The following is a 23,980-nucleotide window of genomic DNA, read 5'->3' as shown; positions in this document are numbered from 1 at the left end:
ACTTTTCAATTTATGTCTTGCATTCATCAAACTTAATTCTTAAGCTTTTCTTTTTCCTTTAAACATTATTTTTCCAGATTTCCTCACTCTCCACCTATAAGATCATCATGGAAGTCTCAAGGGAAATGCTATTTGAAGAACTGGACAACTACTCCTATGCCTTAGAATATTACTCCCAGGAACCTGACGCAGAGGAGAATGTGTACCCGGGAATCGTTCACTGGATCTCCCTGCTCTTATATGCCCTTGCGTTTGTTCTGGGAATTCCAGGGAATGCCATCGTCATTTGGTTCATGGGATTCAAGTGGAAGAAGACGGTCACCACTCTTTGGTTTCTCAATCTGGCCATTGCAGACTTCGTCTTTGTTCTCTTCCTGCCTCTGTATATTTCCTATGTGGCACTGAGTTTCCACTGGCCCTTTGGCCGATGGCTCTGCAAGCTTAATTCCTTCATTGCCCAACTGAACATGTTTTCCAGTGTATTCTTCTTGACAGTGATTAGCCTGGACCGCTACATTCACTTGATCCACCCTGGCTTGTCTCATCCGCACCGGACCCTGAAGAACTCACTGCTTGTTGTTCTATTTGTCTGGCTGTTGGCTTCTCTGCTCGGAGGTCCTACCCTGTACTTCCGGGACACCGTGGAGGTCAACAACCGCATTATTTGTTATAACAACTTCCAGGAGTATGAGCTCACCCTGATGAGACACCACGTTCTGACCTGGGTGAAGTTCCTTTTTGGCTACCTCTTGCCTTTGCTGACAATGAGCTCCTGCTACCTGTGCCTCATCTTCAAGACGAAGAAGCAAAACATTCTGATATCCAGTAAGCATCTCTGGATGATCCTGTCTGTGGTCATCGCCTTCATGGTTTGCTGGACTCCTTTTCACCTGTTCAGCATTTGGGAACTCAGCATTCATCACAACAGCTCTTTCCAGAACGTGCTGCAGGGCGGAATCCCTCTCTCTACTGGCTTGGCCTTCCTCAACAGCTGCTTGAACCCCATCCTTTACGTTCTAATAAGCAAGAAGTTTCAAGCTCGATTCAGGGCCTCTGTTGCCGAGGTACTAAAGCGGTCACTGTGGGAGGCCAGTTGCTCTGGTACAGTGAGTGAACAACTCAGGAGTGCTGAAACCAAGAGCCTGTCTCTCCTAGAAACTGCCCAATGAGTATTTTGTGCCCAGAAAACCAGTGCAAAGTTTCTGTGGGAGCCTCATAACCAATCCTTTCAGATTAGGATTTGTTCCGATCTAAAATGATTGTATTTTTGTTCGGTTACGTTTTTGCGTGGGTATAAAAGGCAGGATCTCTTCCTTGCAATTTAAATCATGTATCTTTCTGCCTGCCCTCTGGTGGCAATTCTGATACTGACACCCTAAAAGTTTCCCCCACTCTTTTAGCCTTCGTCTATTAATGTACGCAATATATGTATCAGATTAAATAATTTTTATAGTGTATACCACATCATATTAATCATCTCTGTTGAAAAACTATCAGGCTGACTTTTTTTCTGGTTTGCTTTTGAGTCATTTTGTGTGTATGTTAATGTATTTATAGATGTACATGTATGTAAACTGTAACTAAATCATTTTTCTCATGGAGACACTCTCTTTTTTTTTGAGACAGGGTTTTTCAGTTGTCTAGAGCTCACCAACCAGGCTAAAATAGCTAGCCAGCAAGTGCCAGAGATCTGCCTAGCTACACCTCAACGAGATTGCCAGTGCTTTCTCTAATGTGTGTTCCAGGAGTTGAACTCAGGTTGTCCTTGAATGCACTCTGGCTAAGGTGAGCCAGCTCCCCAGCTCCCTCATCATCACCTTTTCAGTCAAAAACAAAAAAACAAAAAAACCAAACAAACAAACAAAAAAAAAGCCAACCCTTTTGTTTGGGGTAAGGTCTCACTATGTAGGCTAGGCTGGACTCAAGCTTCCATAAACTATAAAGTATTAGTTGGCTATGGATTTAAAACTTCCATTCCTGTTAACTGTTTATTTAGTAAGTTGCTTAAAACAACAATTTATTGTTAGTATAGCTCAATTCTGAGTTTCTGGAATATAAACAAGACAGGGTGATTTGACCCTGCTTCTTATGCTTGGAGCTTCAGGTAGGTAATAATGCTAATGGCCTTATCTTGGAATACTTGGGCTAGTTAATCAGTAGATCTTGTCCTTCCTCTTGTAATTGCCCCATGACCTCTCCGGGGGTCACCAGACTTCCAGCTGCAAGCCGCAAGTGCTCTGCTATTGAGCCACATCCACAGTCCTCTTACAAGTTATGAATGTCATACACACAGCATTGTTTCCACCATATCAAATTGGCCAAAGCAAGACTAGGCTGGCTCAGAACGAAAGGAAGGGGACAGACTCTTTGCCCCTTTATGAAATATGTCTACAATTTTGTGTTCATTCTTAGTCCTCCAGAACATCATGATTATGGAAAATTCTAGCTAAGTACAAGTGTGTAGATTACTATAAACATGTTTCCAGATGGTATAGATGCTCTTCAGAGAGCATGCACTGACAGCACAATTCTATCTTGTTCTTTTGTTTACAGAGACACGAGAATAAGATGAATAAAATGTACCTTTGTCTGTTCTCCAGAAGCCCTAGAATACCAAGTGGTGCCCTCTGCCGGCTCTCGTGACTCTGACAGGGCCCCAGCCAGCTCTCTTGGTTCTGCTACGGCCCCCAGCCTGCTCTCATGCTTCTGACATGCTCTGCAGCAGGCTCTAACAGTTCTGCTCTAACCCTTTCTCTGCTTTCAGGCTTTTGACAATACTGCCCTCTGCTGGCCCTCATGATTCTAACCTGGAAAAAATTTCTACTACTTTAGGACGGGTCTGTTGAAGTATATTCTCCTTAGTACATGTTTTATTGAATCTATGTATGAACGTGAAGCTTCCCTCACTGAAGGTAGTCAACATAAAACCAGACTGAGAGCAAGAGTACTGTCTGACTGAAGTAACTGAATTATTCTTCTAGAGTCCTATCTATAAAATACAGAAAACTTTGTTTTTAAGACAATGTTTCTTTGTATACACAACTCTCATGGACTTTATAACTCAGGTTGGCCTTGAACCCACGAGTCTGCATTTTTCTTCCTCCTGAGTGTTGTGTTTAAAAATGTGCACTACCACCACCTGGCTCACAGAACACAAACCCCAAACTTTAAAAATTATGGTAAATACATTTAGTTACTGTATGTACCAAATTTTTAACACAAAGCTGAAATGCTGTGATGTACTTTTTTTTTAAAGATGTTTTATGTATGTATATGAGTGGTCTATCTACACCTGCCTGTCAGAAGAGGGCATCGGCTCCCATTACAGATGGTTGTGAGCCACCATGTGGTTGCTGGGGTTTGAACTCAGGACCTCTGGAAGAGCAGTCAGTGCTCATAACCGCTGAGCCATCTCTCCAGCCCCCCATGCTGTACTTCTTGAGCAGTATGATCTCCCACAAATGTTTCCAACAAGTAGCTTTTAGCACACTGCTTATCCCAGCACTTTCCTGCAGCTCTAGGTTCAGATTTCCAGATTCAATGGAAAGACCTCCACACTTGACCACCTTATAAACCTATACAATGTTCCTCTCAGGACATAACGCTATCTTTAGGGATTGAACCAAATGGTAAGCACCCTCGGAGTCAGCTTAGTGGCCCAAGATTCATTCTGCTTTTCAAAAAGGTATTGAACACATCGGGTGACAATTAATTGCTAATTTTTTTTCCCCCGGAGCTAAGGACCGAACCCAGGGCCTTGAGCTTGCTAAGGCCCACTGAGCTACCACTGAGCTAAATCCCCAACCCCGCTAAATTTTTAATAACACATTTTTTATCTTCTTTTTAGTTATATCTATGACACGATAGTGTTGGCTAAAAGGCAACTTCATGTTGGTCTGGATAACCATGGCCCAAGTGGTTTGAAATGCTGAGCAAAATTTCTCTTTCTAGCCCAAGTCCCCACCACTTCACCTTTTCTTCAAAACAAAGTATATCATTTCTCACAGCAAATGAAGAGTCAAGGGTTATCTTTCAAGCTTTTATTTAAGTGCACAGACTTAAGGATGATTTAGATTTTGTTAAAAGCAGCCACATCCATGGACTGTACATAGTCCTCAAAAGCAGTAATCTGCTCTTCCAGCATATCTGTTCCAACCTTATCATCTTCAACTACACACTGTATTTGAAGCTTTTTAATTCCGTATCCCACTGGAACCAATTTAGCTAAAAAAGATCAAGGGGTAAAAAAGTTAGGAAACTCTTTGTGATAGGAAAACTGAAGATGCCCAAATTCCAACCCCCAAACACAAGCATCACTTACAGGAGCCCCACACCAAGCCGTCCGCTTGAATGCTTCGGACACACTCCTCAAGTTTCGTCATGTCTGTCTCATCGTCCCAAGGCTTCACATCTAACAAGATGGAAGACTTCGCAACAACTGCAGGCTCTAAAAAAGGTGAAAAAATGAACGACACCTAAATACTCAACATTTTCACCATTAAGTCAAATCTGTTTGTTTTGAAACAGGCCACCTTCTTGCCAAAAACGTACACAACTCGCCTTGTGTCTGTCACGCATATTCCTCTTTCTATGTGGCTAAGAAAGAGGCATTAAATTGTGTAACAGTTTCTTTCCCACAGAGGAATGCTACAACTGCTACCATAAAGACAGCTGCAGACCAGTAGCTGTGGAAGATGTAAATAAAATATTGACCCATTCAATTTAACTGGGGGAAAACCCACTTTAAGGCCAAGCACTAGACAAAGGCATTCACATTACTAACAATGAAGATAAACCGTAAGTTACCCACTTTTAGCTTTCTTTGACTCATACTGAGCAAGGCGTTCTTCTCGTAGCCTCTTTGCGTCTTCACTTTCCTGTACAGAGAAAAAAACATTTCACAAAGTTGGTTATCTTCTGCTTAAATGTAGTGACAAGGTCATCACAAAAATGACTGGACATCAGAAAAAAGCAAATCCATCAGGAGCTCAGCCGAAAGATGGTGATTCGATTTTATTCATCATGTACCCAGTGATAAATTTTTAAAGGCAGACAATAAAGCCAAGGCAGGATCCATGTCCGGGCAGTGGCTACAGCACCAGTTAGTCATGCTGTAAAGACTGTCTGCCTTATCAATATACTTGTATAAAGAGAAAGGCATACCTCCTCATCATCAGATCCGAAGAGATCAATGTCATCATCGTCTTTAGCATCTGCTGCTCCACTTCCTGTGGTATCTGCCACACTGACAGGGCCATACTTGCCCAAAGATTTCTTCACTCCCGGCAAGCTTGAAAAACAAGCATTCTACAACATTAGGTTGGTGTCAAAGCTCTTTCTGGGCAAAACACACAATCTTCCTTTCCAGTAACTCACAATCTCTTCTGGTTACTTAACCTTAGCACAACCCCAGGTAAATGACCTGACTTTAAAGGAGACATAGTATTCAGTACTCAATGGTTTACTCTTCCAAAATGAACATCTGAATGAGATTCATTATATATCCCCACTTCCATTCTTTAGTTTTAGAAGAATGGCCAGGAATTAAATCAGCTACCCTCACAACCCAGTGGTGCCCCTCCCCCAGGTCAAAACACATTAATGAGGTGTGGGAAAATTGTAAACTGCAGCTGTCCATGTTCTACCTGTTCTGTGAGAAAATGGAGAACTTCAGTCTGTTGGCCTTAATTTAAGGTCACAAAGAAATTTGGTTTACACTAGGTCAACAATGCTAAAGCAACTTTAACCCCGGTCCTACTTTGCCATGCGAAAATCCAGGTAGCACAATGATACTTTTACCTGGCCTTTTCTTTTTCGTAAGATTTGATATGATTATACCAACGCAGAGCATGACACAGGTCAGCGGGTGGTGGACCAGAGATTGCTTCAAATACTGCCACATCGGCTTGTGATGGCACGTACCTGCAGGTAACACAAAAACAAGTACACGCACCTTTAAAAGAAAAGACACAAACACCTAACTGGTAAATGACACAGCCCATACCCGCCAAACTAACTACTAGTGGGAACTATTACAGGGCTAACCTAAATTGCTTCTAATCGGAAGTGCACAAAATATGTTTCAATCTGTACAAGCCAAGAATTCTCTACCACTTGGGAGAACTCAAAGGCTACCTCGGGCTTGCCACAGGTTTAAATTAACTAGTCAGAGGACGCGGAAGAACCGGCTGAACGTAGTTACACGGAGAGCAAGCATTATTTCAATTATTGCGCTGGCAGCCCCTCCAGGGAGGTCCTGCTCCAGTGGCATCCGAGACTCGGGAGACCTAACTCGGCTTCCCCTAGTTTCCGGCGACCCGCTTCCCTCCCGCCGAGCCCGCGCCACGTGGCCCCCGGGGCTCCCGGCTCACCCCTCAATGTAGCTCTTGTCCGCCAGGTAATCGTTGAGCACCTGGAGGCCGGCGGGGGTTTTCAGGTCTCCGAAACCCATGGCGTCGACTGTAACCGGGAGCGGAGGAAAAGAGCGCTAGAAGCCCGCGGCCAGCGCTGAGGGAGAAAAAGGGCCGGGACCGGCCGGAAAAGTCCTTATATAGAGACGGAGGCGTTTCCCTCCACTGCACCGGCTAGAGGTTAAAGGTCAAAGTACGTTACTAGTCTCGTTCCTTCACGTAAAACTGCGTCTTGTGAATTAGACGACCCACAGGTCGTCCGCGGGCTTTTCCTTGTGTTTGGAAGGAAATTAATAAAAGATGCATTTTAAAACGCCTACCTCCAAGGATTCTAAAACTAAAGGAAACGCCCCTTGAGGAGCCGGAGTTGAACGAAAGCATTCGGCCTCAAGGCCTCGGCTACTTCCGGCGGAACTGCAGGTCCAAGTTGTCTTCTCCGCTTTCTCCCGGCTCCCTCTCGTGCTGACGGAAATTGCCGAACAGGTCCAAAGAGGGGAGATTGTCGAATCTGGCTTTGTTGTCCCTCCTGGCTTTCCGTCCGCCAGGTCAGGCTGACGGAGTTAGCCGTGGCCGCCATATTGACTTAGCGGCTGGGTTTTGAGGGGTCAGGGGGATCCGGACAAATCAGCGGGACAACTTGGTGAGCTCTAGAGGAAAGGTGAGGACGCGTTTAAGAGAGAAAGTTGAAGTGCTTCGAGTGGTGTTTTCTTTCTTAGCAGGACTGTGTTCTTTAGGTCAAACAAGTCATTCTCCTCTTGTCCTTGACTGGGCACCACCTCCTGCCCCGCCACCTCCAGAACCCCGGAGAACCGGCAGGTGAAGGTTACTAGCCATAGTTTCTGGTCTGATGGAGCATAAGCAAGATGATCAGGAAACCTTTGGGAGTTCCGGCTTGCTAGCTACTTTCTCTCTGCAGGGGAAGACAGGAGATGGCCCTGTCTGGAGGAGACCGGGTCATTTCCCAGTGTCAGGAAAGACTTAAACATTAGGCGTCTCTTTAGTTGCTATCTTGAAACTGCCCACACTACTGTTTATTTTGTCCAGTTCATTGATGATGTTGGGTAGTATTTTATTCATTCCACTGACGGGGAGAATGACAAAAACTAAAAGCTCAGTCGGAGTTGGAGAGATAGCCAAGTGGTTAAGAGTGCCTTGTAGAGTAGATCCGAGTTCGGTTCCCACTGTCTCCGTCAGAAGGGGGACAACTGCCTTGTTACAGGGAATTTGCCACTCTTTTGGACTGTGAGCACCGGCACTTATAAATGCACATAACCACACAGAGACAAGCACATGCACACATAAATTAAAAGTGAATCTTAAAAAGTTAGCTCTGAGTCCCACTGCAAATCAGGAAGCTGCAGTGTTCTCAAGATTCATGTCTTAAGATGAAACAAAAATTTCTGGGAATCTCCTCCCCAGCCCCCACTGAGTTTTGCATCTTTGAATCTATTATTCTAAGCCAGAACATCAACGCCCTTTATTTTTATTAGTTACAGCCAAGATAGTAGAGATATGCCAGGGTGTGGTGGTGCTTATCTGTAATCCTAGACGGGGGAGGCTGGGACAGGATTGAATGGAGGAGTTTGTGCATGCTTAGGTAAGGACTCTACTGTTCCTATTTGATAGATACCATGTCTGAAATGCATATTCTGAAATGCATGCTGGTGAGATAGCTTAGTTGGTAACGATGCTTGCTAAGCCTGGCATCCATGAGTTAGGTCTCCAGGACCCACATTGATGGAAAGAGAGAACTGACTTTCAAAAGTTGCCTTTGACTTCCTCATGCGCCTGCCCCACCCCCTTGTGTGTATATGGTAACCTTCATCCAGTAAGTAAATGAATGTCAACAACAACAATAAAACATATACGAAGCTGAACATGGTGGTACATGTTGCTAATTCTGCCCCTTGCTTGGGAAGTGGAAGCCTGAAGTTTAGGAGTCCAAGTTGATCCTTGACTTCATAGCAAGTTTGAGGCCAGTCTGAGGTACATGAGATATATCTAAAAAAAAAAAAAAACAAAACCCACCAAAGTAAAAAAACCACAGCAAAACAACCTGTACAGTGCATAAGCCAGGTTATCCTCAGACTCTTTATGCAGTGCAGGCTGTTTTTGTGGGATGAGGTCCCATGTATATAGCTCAGACTGGCCTCAGACTCCTGATTCTCATGCTTTAGGCTCCCCAGTGCTGCAACCACAGGCATAGACTGCTGTGCGTAGCCTCATCAGTACCATTTAAAACAGAGATAGATAACTGCTCATTCTGGAATTTGGTGGCAAAACTACTTGGGGACTTGCTAGTCTTCAGAAAAGAGAAATAGCCAAATTTTTTGTCAAGGAACTTACAGTCCAGTAGCTAACAATATTGATGATTCACCTTCAGTTTAGTACTGTGGGTTTGTTTGTTGTTTGTACTACGGATATAGTCCAGTGCAGCCTAAAGGAAGTGGTCCTGCATTAAAGCTACCTGCTCTGTCCAACTCTAGTAAGTAGAATAATAAAATATATACATGGTGTGTTTTTAATAAGAAAAAGGGCCACAAACAAAGATCGCTGTACAACTGATTGTTAATAGCCATTACTGATTGCCTTGCTGTTTTTACTGCAATTTTTTTCTTTGTTTTTATTATTGACCTAGTAATAATACCCTAAGAAACAGTGTAGATTTGCTCTATAGGTAAAGAACCAATACCTAGTAGATAACAGACTCGGTATCTGCAAATTCAGTTTGTAAACTGTAGATTTCCATTTTTAAAGAATTAATTAAATAAATTAAATTATAAGCTAATGAAATATTTAATTATATATCATCTATAATAACTACAGACTTTAATGTTTAGGATTCTGTTTTATCTGAAGTGGTAGTACATGCTTTTAATTTCAGCACTTAAGAGGCAGAGGCCTGTAGGTGAATCTCTGTGTGTTTCAGGCCAGCCTGGTCTCTACACAGCTAAAAGCCAGTTGTAGTAGCACATGCCAGCGTATGTTCAAGAAGTATAGACAGGAGGATCATGAATTCAAGACCTGCCTAGGCTATACCTTTGGGACTGGAAAGATGACTGGGTGGTTAAGACTGTTCTTTTAGATCTGATTCCCTAAAATTACAGGGCAGCTCAGCAGCTGTCTGTATCTCCAATTCCAAGGGATCTGATAACCTCTCCTGGCCTCCTTGAGGTGAATAGACATACATGCAGACAAAACACATAACAAACACTTTTTTTAATTATTAAAAAGGAAAAAAATCTGTTTTTTGAACTATTTTCTATTAGTACTGCTACTGCTGTTGAGAAACATTTTTACTGTTTTTTTAATGTTGATATACTCATCACTTTTTTTTTTTACTATCTTTAAAAGGTAAAAACAAACAGAAAAACAACATATCTGTAATCCCAGAAATTTGTAGAAAAGGATTTTAGAGACTGTGCTGCATAGTTTTATGTCTATTTGACACAAGCTAACATCATCTGAGAGGAGGGAACCTCAATTAAGAAACTGCTTCCTTCTAGCCCTCACTTCCTTCAGTGATGGATGACAATGCTAACCTCTGAGTTATCTCTCTGGCCTTTCATTTAAATTATTTTTTAGTCTTGGTTATTGAACCTAGAGCTGTCTCACACTTGGTACCACTGAGCCACATTTCCATCCTTCACTTTACTTTCGATTTAAAAAAAAACTTTAAAATAATTTATTCTCTCTCTCTCCCTCTCTCTCCCTCTCTCTCCCTCTCTTCTCTCTCTCTCTCTCTCTCTCTCTCTCTCTCTCTCTCTCTCTCTCGCACACACACATACTCTCCCCCCCCCCTCTCTCTTTACTTTTGGAGACAGGGTTTTTGTAGCCCTGGCTGCTAGAACTCACTCTGTAGACCAGGCTGGCCTTGAACTCAGAGCTCCGCCACCCTCTGCATCCCAGGCACTGTGATTAAAGGTGTGCACCACCATGCCCAGCTTATTCTCTTTTCGTATATGAGTGCTTTGCCTGCTTGTATGTGTGTGCTCTGTGTGTGTTGGCACTTGCAGAGGACATCAGTAACAATTGTGGATGGTTGTGAGCCTTTGTTTGGGCCCTGGGAGCAGAAACCAGGTTTTCTGCAAGAGCAACATGTGCTCTTAAACTGCTGAGCCTCTCCAGTTAACCTTTTTATTTTTGAGTCAGGGTCTCACTAGATTATCCAGGTTAGTATTGAACTCACTCAAGGTCTAGGCAGTCTGGGAACATGGGATCCTGCTGCTTTAGTGTCCCAAGTAACTGAGATTAGGCCTCTAAAACACCCAAAGCAATGTAGAAGCATTGTTTTAAAACCTATTTTTATTAGCTTTTGGGAATTGGTACTGAAAGGAGGAAAATGCCAAGAGTTCATAGTGCGTTTAAGATAAAAGCATAACACAAGCAGATTGTAGAACTGTGAGAGAACAAAGATGCATCAAAGGCTTTTGACTTCTGAGCTACCTCGGAATATCTTAGGGTCATATATAAAATATATATCATGATATATATCATGAGAGAGTGCATACTGGACCTAGTCGTGGTAGCACCCAGGAAGCAGAAGCAGATTAATAATGAGATCTGTCTCAACAAAACAAAATCCCCAACGTACTGGTGGGAGATGAAGGCAGAAAGGTATTTTATGTATTTTAGATAGCTGTTAATGACAAAGAGTTATTCTTGCAACTTATTTTACTTTATTCTTAATTCTTTTTCTTGTATCTCTGCCTGACTTCAAACTTGCTGTAGCAGAAGATGTCCTTATACTTCTGATTCTGCCTCAACCTCCCAAATTCAGCGATTGCACACATATAATCTGGATTATGCTGTTCTGATATTAGAACCTAGAACTTCCTCAGTGCTAGGCAAACACTCTTATACCAACTGAGCTGTATTCCAAGCTCTTACCACTTTGTTCTGATTATATCAAAACCGCCCTTTACTTTGTATTACAGAGCCCAAGTTTAGTGCTGGAGATGTAGCTCAGCTGTACCTTACCTATCTATGCAAGGACCCAAAGTCTGCTATCTGCTAACTACTTCTCAGTTGTCTGATATTGATACTGTATTGCTAGTGTTTCTGGGACTGCATATTATATGTACAACTTGAGGGAAAACATTGAATCCGAATATTCTCCTAGAATAATGTATGTGAAACCATAAAATAGTACCAGGAATTTTATAAGTAGGTGGGTCTTTTTCTTCTACAAAATTAATCTTTGTTTTATTGCTTTTAGCCATCATGTTAAGGATACCTGTAAAAAGGGCCTTGATAGGCCTTTCTAAGTCTCCTAAAGGATATGGTAAGTTTTTGTTGTATATTCATGAAATTTTTTTAGAGATTTATTTATGTATATTAAAGTATACTGTAGCTGTCTTCAGACACACCAGAAGAGGGCATCAGATTCCATTACAGATTGTAATCCACCACGTGGTTGTTGGGAGTTGAACCCAGGACCTCTGGAAGAGCAGTCAGTGCTCTTAACTGCTGAGCCATCTCTCGAGTCCCATGAGTATTTTTGATTATCTTTATAAATGCAAAAACCAAACCTAACAACCATGTGTTTGATAGAGTTGAGTTAAAAAAGCTTTTATGCTTATTTAGTGCTTGAAAAGTTTGTGTCTTAGCCAAGCCTTTAATCCCAGCACTCAGAATGCAGAGACAGGTGGGTTTCTGAGTTCAAGGCCAGCCTGGTCTGGCTGGGTCTTTCCAGGACAGCCAGGGCTACAGAGAGAAACCCTGACTGGAAGAAACAAACAAAAATGAAAAACAAAATTTGCATCTGGAAAGAGAAGACTAGTAAAAAATGATAATTTTTTATATTTAGCTAATTCATTAAGCTCTTTGAATTCAACTCGGTTAATTTGTTTCTCACCTTATTGTTTTGATAACCAGTTCGATCAACTGGCACAGCAGCAAGTAACTTGATTGAAGTATTTGTTGATGGTCAGTCTGTCATGGTGGAACCAGGAACCACTGTCCTGCAGGTAATGACTTTTGTGAATCTGTGTGTTCCCTGATTTATATTTAAAAATTATTTCCTTCATACTGTTTAGTTTAAATATAGAAATGTGTCCTGCAAAGCAAGTAAGTGAAGGATAGTATGTTATTTCTCTAAATTTCTCCAGAAATAACAAATTTGGTCATAGGCAGATGATGCTTTATTTTGACTGTGGGTTAATTTTTTTTTCTCATTTCTGGACTGTGGCAGACATAGACAGACATGAAAGCACTGAATGTTAGAAAAAAAAATTCTAGGTACAATGGAAAGTATTTTGGATAGCTGGGGGTTGGTAGAGATGTCAGAGGTAAAACTAAATCCTAGCCAGCCGTAAGATGTGAGATGAGGCAGTAACTCGAAAGAGAAAGTAAGTCTAGGAATGAAGCCACTGGGACAGGTTGACAGGGGAGCTTTTGTGGACTGTGGACAAAGCAGATAATGGGAAAGACTCACCACAGACTGTGAGGACTTACCTAATTCGTTATGCATAAAGTGGAGGGATTTATGTCCTTTGAGGCAGCTGGCAGTTTGGAATGGAGCAAGAGTTCTTGAGGAACTTATAAGGAGGGGGTTAAGATAAGTGGGTAATGGGGCAGAAATAATAAAAGATGTCTTCATCCTTTATGTTTCAGTAAGAACAAGATCCAAGGAAATTATTCTAAAGCTATATTTTGTCTTCTAGGCCTGCGAGAAGGTTGGCATGCAAATCCCTCGATTCTGTTACCATGAAAGGTTGTCTGTAGCTGGAAATTGCAGGATGTGCCTGGTAGAGATTGAGAAAGCTCCAAAGGTACACAATATCTGGCATTCCATATTATACTGTGGGAGGGAGAAGACTTTAAATCTTGCAGCAAACTTTATCTAGAATCATTACTGCTATAACTCCAATATTTTTTGTATGTAGGTTGTCTTAGTTTGGGTTTTATTGCTATGAAGAGAGACTATAACCAAGTCAACTATTATAAAGGCAAAAACTTAAGTGGGCTGGCTTACAGTTTCAGAGGAACTGTCCATTATCATCATGGTGGGAAACATGACAGCGTGCAGGCAGATTTGGTGCTATAGGAGCCAGGAGAAGACCGTCTCCTATAGGCAGTTTGCAGGAGGGTTTCTTCTGCACTGAGTCTGAGCATAGGAGGAGACTTCAAAGCGCCTGCCCACAGTGAAAGGCCAAACTCCTAATAGTGCCTTTCCCTATGGCCAAGCATCAAACACATGAATCTGTGGGGGCCAAACCTATTCAAATCACCACATAAGTGATTCATTTCAAATAAAATACATTGATGGAAATATTATATAAACAGAAATGCCATATAGCAAGTCTGGGAGTTCAAAATGGTTTCTTAAGCTGTCAGTGTCTTAAGACACAATCTTAAGATGCATGGTGAGTGTGTAATGTATACTAGAAGGGCTTATGCTGCACCGTTTTCACTTGACAAAGAATTATATAGAAAAAGTTCACTTTAGGTTATGTAATTGCATTTTGATGTATATAGCTGTAGCCCGGCTACAAAGATGTGTGTGTATGTGTACATGTTCCTGTCTGTGGAGGGCAGAGGACAACCTCCAGTATCATTCCTCAGGGAGTCTCCTTTTCTTTTTCTTTTTTTTTTTTTAAACAGACAGGTCTTTCTGCTTATGCTAGGTGGGCAAGCTCCAGGGATATCCACGCCTGTCTTTGCCTCCCCAAGGCTGAGATTATAAGCATGCACCGCCATGCCCACTTTTTTTTTTAAACATGTATTTTATGTATGTGACTATACTGTAGCTGTCTTCAGACACATCAGAAGAGGGCATCAGATCCCATTACAGATGATTGTGAGCTGCCATATGGTTGCTAGGATTTGAACTTGGGACCTCTGGAAGAGCAGTCAGTGCTCCTAACCACTGAGCCATCTCTCCAGCCTCATGCCCAGCTTTTTGATATGGGCTTTGGGGATCAAACTTAAGTCCTCCTGCTTCTCAGACTTATATAGCAAGCATTTTACTTACTGAGCTATCTCACTAAATCCTAGGGCTCTTTTCTGGTCTTAAATTTTTTAATTTAAATGATACATATTTATAGCACTGGCTAGTATTAAACACAAAAATTTAAAAATTTTTAAATTTTAAAAAAGCCAGGTGGTAGATATACCTCCCAAGTGGGAGGCAGAGGCAAGCAGAGTATGTATATTATTTAGTCTGCCCATTCTTGGCCTCAAACCCCCTCAAACCCAGAGATTCACCTACCTCTGCTTCTGGCTACAGAGAGACCCAGAACAGCCAAGTAGAGAAACTCCATTTCAAACAACAACAAAAAAGTCCAATTTCAGAGCAGAATAAAAAATTGCTTTGACTAATAGACTATCCCTAAGGGGTAATATATTGTAGTTTCTTTGGGGATGCTATAACAAAATACCCAAGTCTCAATACTTTATGAAGTAAAGAGGTGTATTTAGCTCATAGTTTTGGCACCCCAAAGTCAAGCAACCACATTTAGTAAGCCTCTGTTTGTTATATGAGAAGAGGAAAAGCAAGAGACTGGGCCACCCTTTTTTGGGAACTAATCTCCAAGACCTAGTCACTGAGAGGCCAGTGTCACTCTCACATATCCCAGGTGCCTCTGACTAGGCACTGCTTCACAAAGGGGGGGGGGGGGGGACATGAACCACAGTGACATTTTATTTCTTTTTAAGACTAGTATGAATGGTCAGATTATCCTATTAATAGTTTTTAAAAATATGAAAAACATTTTTTTAGAAAAGGTCTTATAAATAAAACCCTGGCCAGACTCAGTTGGCTTCAGACTTGCAGCCTCTGCCTTCTGAGATACCTATCTGAAAACAAAAATGATTTTGAAAGATAATCTTTGTTTTTATTGTTTTTTTGCTGTGTTTTGTTTTTTAATCTTTGAGTTAGGTCTCAGCCTGTCCTGCAGCTCATTGTGTCTCTCATGGTCTTATTTTGTTTCTTAATGATTTATTTAATATTTTATGTATAGGAATGCTTATAACTACAAATAAATACAAGTATGGATTTCTCTATTGAAATTCTAGGTTGTTGCTGCTTGTGCTATGCCTGTTATGAAGGGCTGGAATATCCTGACAAACTCAGAAAAATCTAAGAAAGCCAGGTACTTTGTTGTTACTACTGTAGATTTGTCAGAAGGTGGTTGTGTGGCCCATACATGAGAGATTTCCCATCAGACCTTTTAAGAACAGCAGAAATGAGTACACAGTAGAGAAGGTCAGGTCTTGCCTGGAGTGTTATCAGTCTTGAGAACTTAACTTGAGATGAGTAGCACCAGGACTCGCTGAGTTGAACATGCACTGATGACACTTTAGTATTTGCTCTAATGCTCCGTGTGTATCTGTGGGGTTTGTTGATTAAACTTGCCATAGTGCTATAATTCCAGCCCAGTTTTTATTTCAAATTAAAAATGATTTTACTTATTTCATATGCTTTGGTGTTTAGCCTGAATGTATGTCTTTGTGAGGGTGTTGGATACCCTGGAACAGGAGTTAGACAGTTGTGAGCTGCCACATAGGTGCTTGGAATAAAACCAGGTCCTGGAGGAGCAGCTGATGCTCTTAACCACTGAGCCAACTCTCCAGCCTAAAAGTTATGAATTTAAAAAGAGGAGCATAGCAGCACATGAATTGGGTGGTTGCTTTCAGAAACAAAAAGCTGACAGTGGTGGCATGTGCTTTGGATCTCATCACTTGGAAGGTGTAGGCTGGAAAATCAGAGTACAAGGACACAGAATCCTTGGCCACATTGTGAGTTGGAGGCCAGCGGGCTTCATGAGACCCTGTCTCAAAAGAAATATGTAAATGAATAAACAAAGCCCTGAAAGTCATAATTTCCTAGGATCAATATTTAAACCCTTATGAACAAATTCAAACTGTGTTTAATACTACCGAATACTAATATGATAGCATATCTGGAAGTAAATGTAAAGTTTATGCTAGCTGTAAAAAAAATTTATGAAGGTTATTGAACTAGCCTATAGGTTACCATTTTTAGTAGTAGCTTCTTATGTCACTTTATATATTTGATTTTTCATACAGAGAAGGTGTGATGGAGTTTTTATTAGCAAATCACCCATTGGATTGTCCTATTTGTGACCAGGGAGGTGAATGTGATCTACAGGTATCTAGAATAATTCTATAAATGTTTTTGATTGACTCATTTTAATTTCATTAGCAGCATTAGACTGACTGTCTCGTAATCTACTTAAGGACCAGTCCATGATGTTTGGAAGTGATAGGAGCCGATTTCTAGAGGGGAAGCGTGCTGTGGAGGACAAGAACATTGGGCCCCTGGTAAAGACCATCATGACTAGATGCATACAGTGTACCCGCTGCATCAGGTAATGTCTCTCTCCTGGAATATCACTGAGAAAAGAAATAAAAAAGGAAGGCTTGACTGTAATAGTGGAAGAGAAAGTTTATTGTAGATAAAGGGAGTGCACAGTCAGAGGTAGACGTACACAGCTGGCAAAGTGCAGAGTGAACATGACCCTGAGCCAGGCAGTGTGACAGGGGAGTAGAGATTCAGACCAAGAGGCCACGAGGGTAAATGGTAGATGAAAAGAGCCCAGAAGGACCCACATAGCAAAATGGCTGGGGGGCACCAGCCTCTTGGCTGGAGATGTTTAAGGGAGGGGGCCTGGTATGCTGGGTATGCCTGAGAGATGCTGGGAGGACCTGGGGCCAGGTGCACCTTGATATCTTAAATAGGCACCTGGGTTGGCCATTTGTCCGGGGTTTGAAACCTAACAATGCTAACTTTATGTTCATACAGTTTCATCAAATAACAGCACTGGAGATGATAGCCATTATTTAGTGGGAAAAAATTAGATTTTTTTTTTTTTGGTGGTTTTTGGTTTGTTTGTTTTCTTTTTTCTTTTCTTTTTTTTTTTTCCTTTTTCTATTTTTCGGAGCTGGGGACCAAACCCAGGGCCTTGCGTTTGCTAGGCAAAGCGCTCTACCACTGAATGAACTAAATCCCCAACCCCTTGTTTGTTTTCACATGTCCTGATAACATGACATATTTGCTTTCAGTTAATGCCAATTTCAGTTGAATTTAAAACTTTTAGTCTGGTATTAATTGTGTGATAATTTACTGAACCATGTGTTTTGTTTGATTTTCCGTTTGTGTGTTACACTTCAGTTTCAGAGAAACATTCATTTTTATTTGCAGACTGTATTCATCGTTGAACATATACTAATGCCTTTTAATGTTTGGAAAGTCATTGTCTTTGCAATTATGAAAAGGAAAAGTAATACTTTTTGCTGAGCTCATCCATTTGGTAATAAATTTTATTTTTTAGGTTTGCAAGTGAAATTGCAGGAGTAGATGATTTGGGAACAACGGGGAGAGGAAATGACATGCAAGTTGGAACATACATTGAGAAAATGTTCATGTCTGAACTGTCTGGGAACATCATTGATATCTGCCCTGTCGGGGCCCTAACCTCTAAGCCTTATGCCTTTACTGCCCGGCCTTGGGAAACAAGGTATTCATCTTTGTGGTGTTGACCAAGTTGCTTTTAAAAGATTTTATTTTGTGTGTGTATGACAGGTGTGTGTGGTGCAGGTGCCCCTGAATGTGTAAGCAGTTGTATTTGGAAGCTGAGACAACCTTTAGTGTCATCCTCAGGGACACTGTCTACTTTCTTTGAGGCACAGTCTCTTATTGGTCTGTAACTTACCAATTGGGCTAGACTGGCTGGCTCTGGATCCTCTGCCGCTCCAGCACTGGGAGTGCAAGCATTTTTACATCTTGATGAGGCTAGGACTCAGGTTCTTGACCAGGGCTTTACGACTGAGCCATGCTCCCATCCCTGATAATTTGTTTTTAAGTTTTATTTGGTGTGTGCCTGTGTTCATGCACAGGTGGGTGCATGCTAGTGTGCACATGTGAAAAACAACTTTTAGGATCAGATTACCTTGTTAAGGCAAATTTGTTATTTCATCATTATGCTGTATATGCCACACTGAGCAGCCCACAAGCTCTTGGCCTGTTCTTCTGTTTCCACCCTGTAGGAGTGCTAGGATTAGAAATTTGCACTTCATCTGGCTCTTGACATGGCTTTCAGAGCTCAAACTCAGGTCTTCAGCCTTGTCAGCAACAACCCTCCTGGCGTTTGAAATTGTTAGTTCACTAATTTTTTAAAATAAAATCTCTGTCATTTACTGCCTTAATTTTAATTGGTTTCGATCTACATTTTTATGTTTGCTTTAAGTTTGTGTGTGTGTGTGTGTGTGTAGACCAGATGTTGACATCAGGTGTCTTCCTAATTCCTTTCACTCAGTTGACTCAGCCTGCATTCCTGCTGAGCCTGAAGCTTGCCAATTGTTATTCTCTACTCTGACTAGCCAGTTTTCTTGGTCTCCTTACCTAACCCTGCATCCTCTACTCTCAACCCCTTTCTCAGCCTCTAGAGTGCTAGACTGAAATGTACTCCTGGCTTTTACACAGGTGCTAGGAATCTGAATTATTGTCTTCATGCTTGCATAGCTAGTACTTTCTCTCCTAAACCATCTCTCCAGCCTCACAAAACAGTTGTTTTTAGATTTATTTTATGTGTATATGTGTGGGTCTAAGTTATGTGTGAACACTGTATGTATGCAGGTGCCTAAAGAAGCCAGAAGAGGGCACTGAATCCTTTGAAATTAAAGTTGGATAGTGGTGAGCCACCATATGGGTGCTGGGAGCCAAACTCTGGTTTTCTGTAGGAGTAACAAGTGTTCTTAATTGCTGAACTATCTCTCCTGCCTCACAGAGAGTTTTTAATGCATTAAAGCTTCTTCTGTTTTGGTGTATAAGTGTATTTGGGGGATTTTTATTTTTGTCTGTTTGTTGGGCTTTGTTTCTACTGTCCGGAATGGTTGGTTTTTTGGTGTCTGACTACCAGCAGCCCAGGACTAATTAATTGTATTCACTTCTAATTGGCCTGTTAAGTAATGTTGTTAAAATATGGAGGTGCTTATATTTATTGCTGTTCTGAATTCCACTATTTTTAGAGATTTAGAAGGAGAGGTAGATCTGGTAGTATTTGTCTGTAATCCCAACACTTGGGATACAGAGGCTGGAGGATCTGTTCAAAGTCTTTTGAGGACAACGTGGGCTTATGAGACTTGCCTTAAAATATCAAAAAAGAAAAATTGATACGAAAATAACTAAATAACAGAAACTCTTCTTCCTCTCAGAATCAGCATACTAAGTGTATATTATTTTCTCAGAAAGACAGAGTCCATTGATGTAATGGATGCAGTGGGAAGTAACATTGTGGTTAGCACAAGAACTGGAGAGGTAATGAGGATTTTGCCAAGAATGCATGAAGATATTAATGAAGAATGGATCTCTGATAAAACCAGGTATTGCCTTTAATTTTTTGCAATTGATGTAAAAATCTGTGGTTATTTTTGAGATGTATTTTGTGTCTATGAATGTTTTACTCTCTGTGTGTACCACAGTGTTGTAGATGGTTGTTAGCTGACGTGGGGATTAGAACTGTGGGTGCCAGAAACGGAGCTCTGCCAGAATAAGTGCTCTTAGCCACAGAGCCAGCCCTCCAGCCCTCGGGGTCAGCTTTAATGGACATGTTTATGTTGCAAATTGATATAAACTATTGAAAAAGCTGAGTTTTTATAAAGAGAATGAAAAAACCAACTTGAGTAGTTATAAATGCTGGGCATAGCGGCACAAGCTTATGATCTAAGCTTCTTGGAGGATATGAAATTTACGGACAACCTGGGAGACTTAGACCTTGTCTGAGAGTAAAGATGCAAAGGGGCTGGACATGTAGCTGAGCTGTAGAACATTTGCCTAATATATTCCAGGCCCTGGTTTTGATCTCCAGTGCTTGGGGGGGAAAGGGAAGATTTTTTGTTTTTTGTTTTTTGTTTTTTTCTTCAAGATAACCTCTTCCCGTTTAGGTCTGGCTGTCCCGAACTCACTCTGTAGATTAGGCTAGCCTTAAATTTAGAAATTCTCTCACCTCTGCCTCCTGAATACTGGAATTAAAGGTGTATGGTAAGGCAGATGTATTTATTGCCACCATCCCTGTGTTAGGTATTTATTACTTTGATACTTTAAGTAATCTTCTACTTAAGTAACATTCATTACAGTTTTTAAACTTGAAAATTATAGTTGCTCCTTAGCAATATTCTATATATTGTGTGATTTCTTTTGTCTAGATTTGCCTATGATGGACTGAAACGGCAAAGACTTACCGAACCAATGGTCAGAAATGAAAAGGGGCTTTTAACTTATACCTCCTGGGAAGATGCACTCTCTCGTGTAGCTGGAATGGTAAAAATTGAAATGTAGATTAAACAGTGCAGTTATTACAAAACAGCTTTGCCATGAAGACCAGGCATATCTTTCAGTTTGTTTGTTTGTTTGTTTCTTTCTTTCTTTCCTTCCTTCTTTCTATTTGTTTTAGACAGGGTATTTTTTTGTTTGTTTTTTTTTTTTTTTTTTAAATTGTATAGCTCATGGCTGACCATGTAAACCAGTGGCCTTAAACTCACAGAGATCTGCTTGCCTCTGACCCTGAGTGTTGGGATTAAAGGTAGTATCACTACACCCATTCTTTTCTCCTTTCTTGCCAAGATTATAATTTGTCTCTAGTTGACATTTTAAAAATTTATTTATGTATATGAGTGCTTTATTTGCAGGTATGCCTGCATGACAAGAAGAGGGCATCAGATTCCATTATAGATGGTGTAAGCCACTATGTGGTGGCTAGGAATCAAATTCAGGACCACAGTACTCTTAACTGTTGAGCCATCTCTTCAGCTCTCTATTTGATTTTTTTTCAAGAGCCATATCTCAGATATGCTAGATACATTCTAGAATTTAACCCATAGATTCCACCTTCCACCTTGTTATGCTAGAGAAAAAGGTATAATTGTTGTTCTAATAGGACTGGTAGGAGAGAAAACACATAAGGGGTGTGGGACACCTAACCAAAATTTTGGTATCAGGATGCCTTCCTAGAGAAAGTGATTCTGGAGCAAATCTTAAGAGTAAATATGAGCTTGCAGAGAGCAAGGGCCTCCGGAGGGTCCAGGGTGTGACTCACTGGCACTGAGTGTGCTCGGCATGTGCACAGCCCTGGGTTTGATCACCAGTAGCCAGGATAAGGGGAAAGAACAGAATAAAGCTCCCTGATGAAAGACACTATAGACAAAAAGCAAAAGCTAGAGGGAAAGGGGGATGCTTTAGAAAGGTCAAATTAAAGGTAACTATAACTCCATGATTTCCATTCTCCAGAGGTCATATCGAAGCTGCTTATGTCTTTTTTTTTTTGTTCTTTTTTTTTCGGAGCTGGGGACGGAACCCAGGGCCTTGCACTTCCTAGGCAAGCGCTCTACCACTGAGCTAAATCCCCAACCCCGAAGCTGCTTATGTCTTAAAGCACAATACACAGCTTCAGGCTGAGCTGGAGTCAGTCTCCTTGGCCCCACACACCACTGCTGCATCTCATGTTTAGCTGAATGAGCACTGTTAAGCTCTTCAGTCAGGTGTGCATTACTTTTTTTCTGCTTTGCATATTGTTTGATATGTTTTATTGGTAAATTTGATAAAGTGTATAGTTATTCTTAAAATATAGGAAAACTTTAGACTATGTATAGTTTGGCTTTAAGAGTTTGTCAATAAAAAGCATTTAAAGCTTATAATCTGCTTGGAATCAACTTATTAGAATATAATTAAGCAGTTCATTGCATTCAAACCCAAAATATATTAAATTCCTTAACTGTAAGAGTATTTTGAAAACTAATAAATTATTTCAATAATCATATGCTAATTAAATTCACCAGAAAAAGTTTAAAATTTTGTTACTTGCTAATATTTTTTGACAAGAATGTCCTTTTAAATTCATGTTAAATATATATTTTTTCATTTTTTAATTGAAATAGCATTGTACCACTTCTCTTTTCTCCCTCCAGGCCCTCCTAGTTACCCATCCCTGAATCCCTCTCATTTCCCCCAAACTCTGAAGTTGATAGCCTCTGTCTTTTTATTGAAAAAACTTTTTCATTAAAAAATATATTTTTTATATTTATATTTTTATTATATACAAATTTGTATACATAAACAAATACAAGTAGAACCTCCTAAATCCATTTTTGTTGCTTGTATGTATATGATTTCAAGGCTGACTGCTCTGTACTGGGCAACCTGTAAGGGGGTTCATTCCTGAGAGAAGCTAATTCTTTTTCTCTCAGTAGTCAGTTGCCTATAGTTCTTTGTCTAGAGGGGAGACTGTGAGAAATTTTCTCCCATCCATGTTAAAATGTCTGTTGGTCTTGTTACTCTGGTCTTGTTTATGCAGCCTTTCTTGGAGATACTGTTTCACAGCAGACTTCTGGTACTCTGGCTCTTAGAATCTTTCTGTCTTTTCCATGGTGTTCCTTGAGCTATAGATGCAAGAACCATGGTGTAGGTGTGTCTTTTGTGTCTGGGGTCCCTACAATTTGTTGATCTCTGCGTTGTTTCCAGTGTGGTCCCCCCGCCCCCATTTGCTGTAAAAAGCTTTTAGATTTACTTTATGTCTGAATATAATGACGCTGTCTTCAGACACACCAGAAGAGGACATCAGATCCCATTACAGATGGTTGTGAGCCACCATGTGGTTGCTGGGATTTGAACTCAGGAGCTCTGGAAGAGCAGTCGGTGCTCTTAACCACTGAGCCATCTCTCCAGTCCCCTACTGGAAACTTCTTTGATGTGGAGTGGTAGCTACACTAATCCAGGGAAGATGGCTGTGCATCCTGATACTCTTGATAACTGGAGAATGACTCATTTTATTTCTGAACAAAGTCATGGTTTTTGCTGACTGTAGGTTTCTTAGTGATGCCCTTTTCTCCGTTTCAGTTACAGAGTTTTGAAGGCAAGGCTGTGGCAGCAATTGCAGGTGGCTTGGTGGATGCTGAAGCCTTGGTAGCTCTGAAAGATTTGCTTAATAAAGTTGACTCTGACACCTTATGCACTGAAGAGATCTTCCCCAATGAAGGAGCTGGGTGAGAAACATTAAGCTGTGCTCAGCTGCTTATTTGGATTTCTTTTTGATTTTTGAGTCTTGTGTAGCTCAGGCTGGCCTTGAACTCTGTGTAGCAGAACTCTTGTCTTTACCTCCGAAACACTTAGACTGAAGATGAGTGCTACTGTTCCCAGCTATCATTTTCCTCTTAGTCACAGAAAACAGAAAACAGCCACATCCATAATAGCACTGTTCAGTTTCCTGACACACTGGGTTCTCTGACATACTTAACACACCAATGCACTCTCACATCTGAGACAAAGCAAATAGCATGAACGTAGAAAGAGCCTGTCTGACAAGAGGGGTTAGCAGGGTGGTCAGGGACTCCCAGGGTAATGAGAAGTGAACATGATCAAATTAGACACCTATGAAGGTGGGATTCTAACCCATCATCTGCAATTAACACATTGCTAATAAAAGACTTCAATAAATGAAACCAAAAGCTAAACTTACAGAAGAATATAGTCCTTAATACATGTTGTAAGTTTAGTTTCATTTCGACACACCTGCCTGGCATCATGGTACATGTGGTATCTCAAGCACTCAGTA

At 41.0% G+C, this 23,980-nt stretch overlaps 3 protein-coding genes and 2 non-coding genes across 7 annotated transcripts in view; 2 read left to right on the top strand and 3 right to left on the bottom strand.

The window, feature by feature from the left end:
• Cmklr2 (chemerin chemokine-like receptor 2) overlaps positions 1-3,453 on the top strand; it is a 34,816-nt gene extending 31,363 nt beyond the window's left edge. For 2 of the 3 annotated variants that reach the window (XM_063266682.1, XM_039083036.1), the window contains exon 2: positions 78-3,453. In XM_063266682.1, the coding sequence (XP_063122752.1) occupies positions 108-1,169 (1,062 nt within the window). In that variant the 5' untranslated portion in view covers positions 78-107 and the 3' untranslated portion in view covers positions 1,170-3,453. The remainder of the gene's footprint in view (positions 1-77) is intronic. The other variant, NM_012961.2, reaches the window with a different exon arrangement.
• A 572-nt stretch (positions 3,454-4,025) lies between these two features.
• On the bottom strand, positions 4,026-6,526 carry Eef1b2 (eukaryotic translation elongation factor 1 beta 2). Its single transcript, NM_001108799.3, has 6 exons — positions 6,372-6,526; positions 5,800-5,922; positions 5,164-5,290; positions 4,811-4,877; positions 4,322-4,447; positions 4,026-4,224 (listed from the first exon to the last, which is right to left on the bottom strand). The coding sequence occupies exons 1-6, from the start codon at positions 6,449-6,451 to the stop codon at positions 4,070-4,072; spliced, it is 678 nt and encodes a 225-aa protein (NP_001102269.1). The 5' UTR covers positions 6,452-6,526; the 3' UTR covers positions 4,026-4,069.
• LOC120094888 (small nucleolar RNA SNORA41) lies at positions 4,562-4,693 on the bottom strand. Its single transcript, XR_005489582.1, has one exon. It is a non-coding gene; the product is annotated as a small nucleolar RNA SNORA41 (small nucleolar RNA).
• On the bottom strand, positions 4,955-5,032 carry LOC120094886 (small nucleolar RNA SNORD51). Its single transcript, XR_005489580.1, has one exon. It is a non-coding gene; the product is annotated as a small nucleolar RNA SNORD51 (small nucleolar RNA).
• Positions 6,527-7,011: 485 nt separating the features above from the next.
• Ndufs1 (NADH:ubiquinone oxidoreductase core subunit S1) overlaps positions 7,012-23,980 on the top strand; it is a 33,320-nt gene continuing 16,351 nt past the window's right edge. The window contains exons 1-11 of the mRNA NM_001005550.1: positions 7,012-7,068; positions 11,629-11,694; positions 12,288-12,379; positions 13,076-13,183; positions 15,429-15,505; positions 16,443-16,524; positions 16,614-16,744; positions 17,708-17,893; positions 19,623-19,757; positions 20,580-20,694; positions 23,266-23,411. Coding sequence (NP_001005550.1) covers positions 11,634-11,694; positions 12,288-12,379; positions 13,076-13,183; positions 15,429-15,505; positions 16,443-16,524; positions 16,614-16,744; positions 17,708-17,893; positions 19,623-19,757; positions 20,580-20,694; positions 23,266-23,411 — 1,133 coding nt within the window. The 5' untranslated portion in view covers positions 7,012-7,068; positions 11,629-11,633. The remainder of the gene's footprint in view (positions 7,069-11,628; positions 11,695-12,287; positions 12,380-13,075; positions 13,184-15,428; positions 15,506-16,442; positions 16,525-16,613; positions 16,745-17,707; positions 17,894-19,622; positions 19,758-20,579; positions 20,695-23,265; positions 23,412-23,980) is intronic.

The sequence above is a fragment of the Rattus norvegicus genome, chromosome 9, assembly GCF_036323735.1.
Source record: "Rattus norvegicus strain BN/NHsdMcwi chromosome 9, GRCr8, whole genome shotgun sequence".
Taxonomy (NCBI): domain Eukaryota; kingdom Metazoa; phylum Chordata; class Mammalia; order Rodentia; family Muridae; genus Rattus; species Rattus norvegicus.
This window is presented reverse-complemented; position numbering and strand designations above follow the sequence as displayed.

What these genes read in the sequence shown, in the direction of transcription:
- Eef1b2 (NM_001108799.3), bottom strand. Translation starts at nt 6,451, where the DNA reads ATGGGTTTCGGAGACCTGAAAACCCCCGCCGGCCTCCAGGTGCTCAAC. An exon ending in TGAGTCAAAGAAAGCTAAAA is followed by an intron (nt 4,448 to 4,810) that starts GTGGGTAACTTA and finishes CACCTTTTTTAG; the next exon opens with AGCCTGCAGTTGTTGCGAAG. An exon ending in CGGCTTGGTGTGGGGCTCCT is followed by an intron (nt 4,225 to 4,321) that starts GTAAGTGATGCT and finishes GATCTTTTTTAG; the next exon opens with CTAAATTGGTTCCAGTGGGA.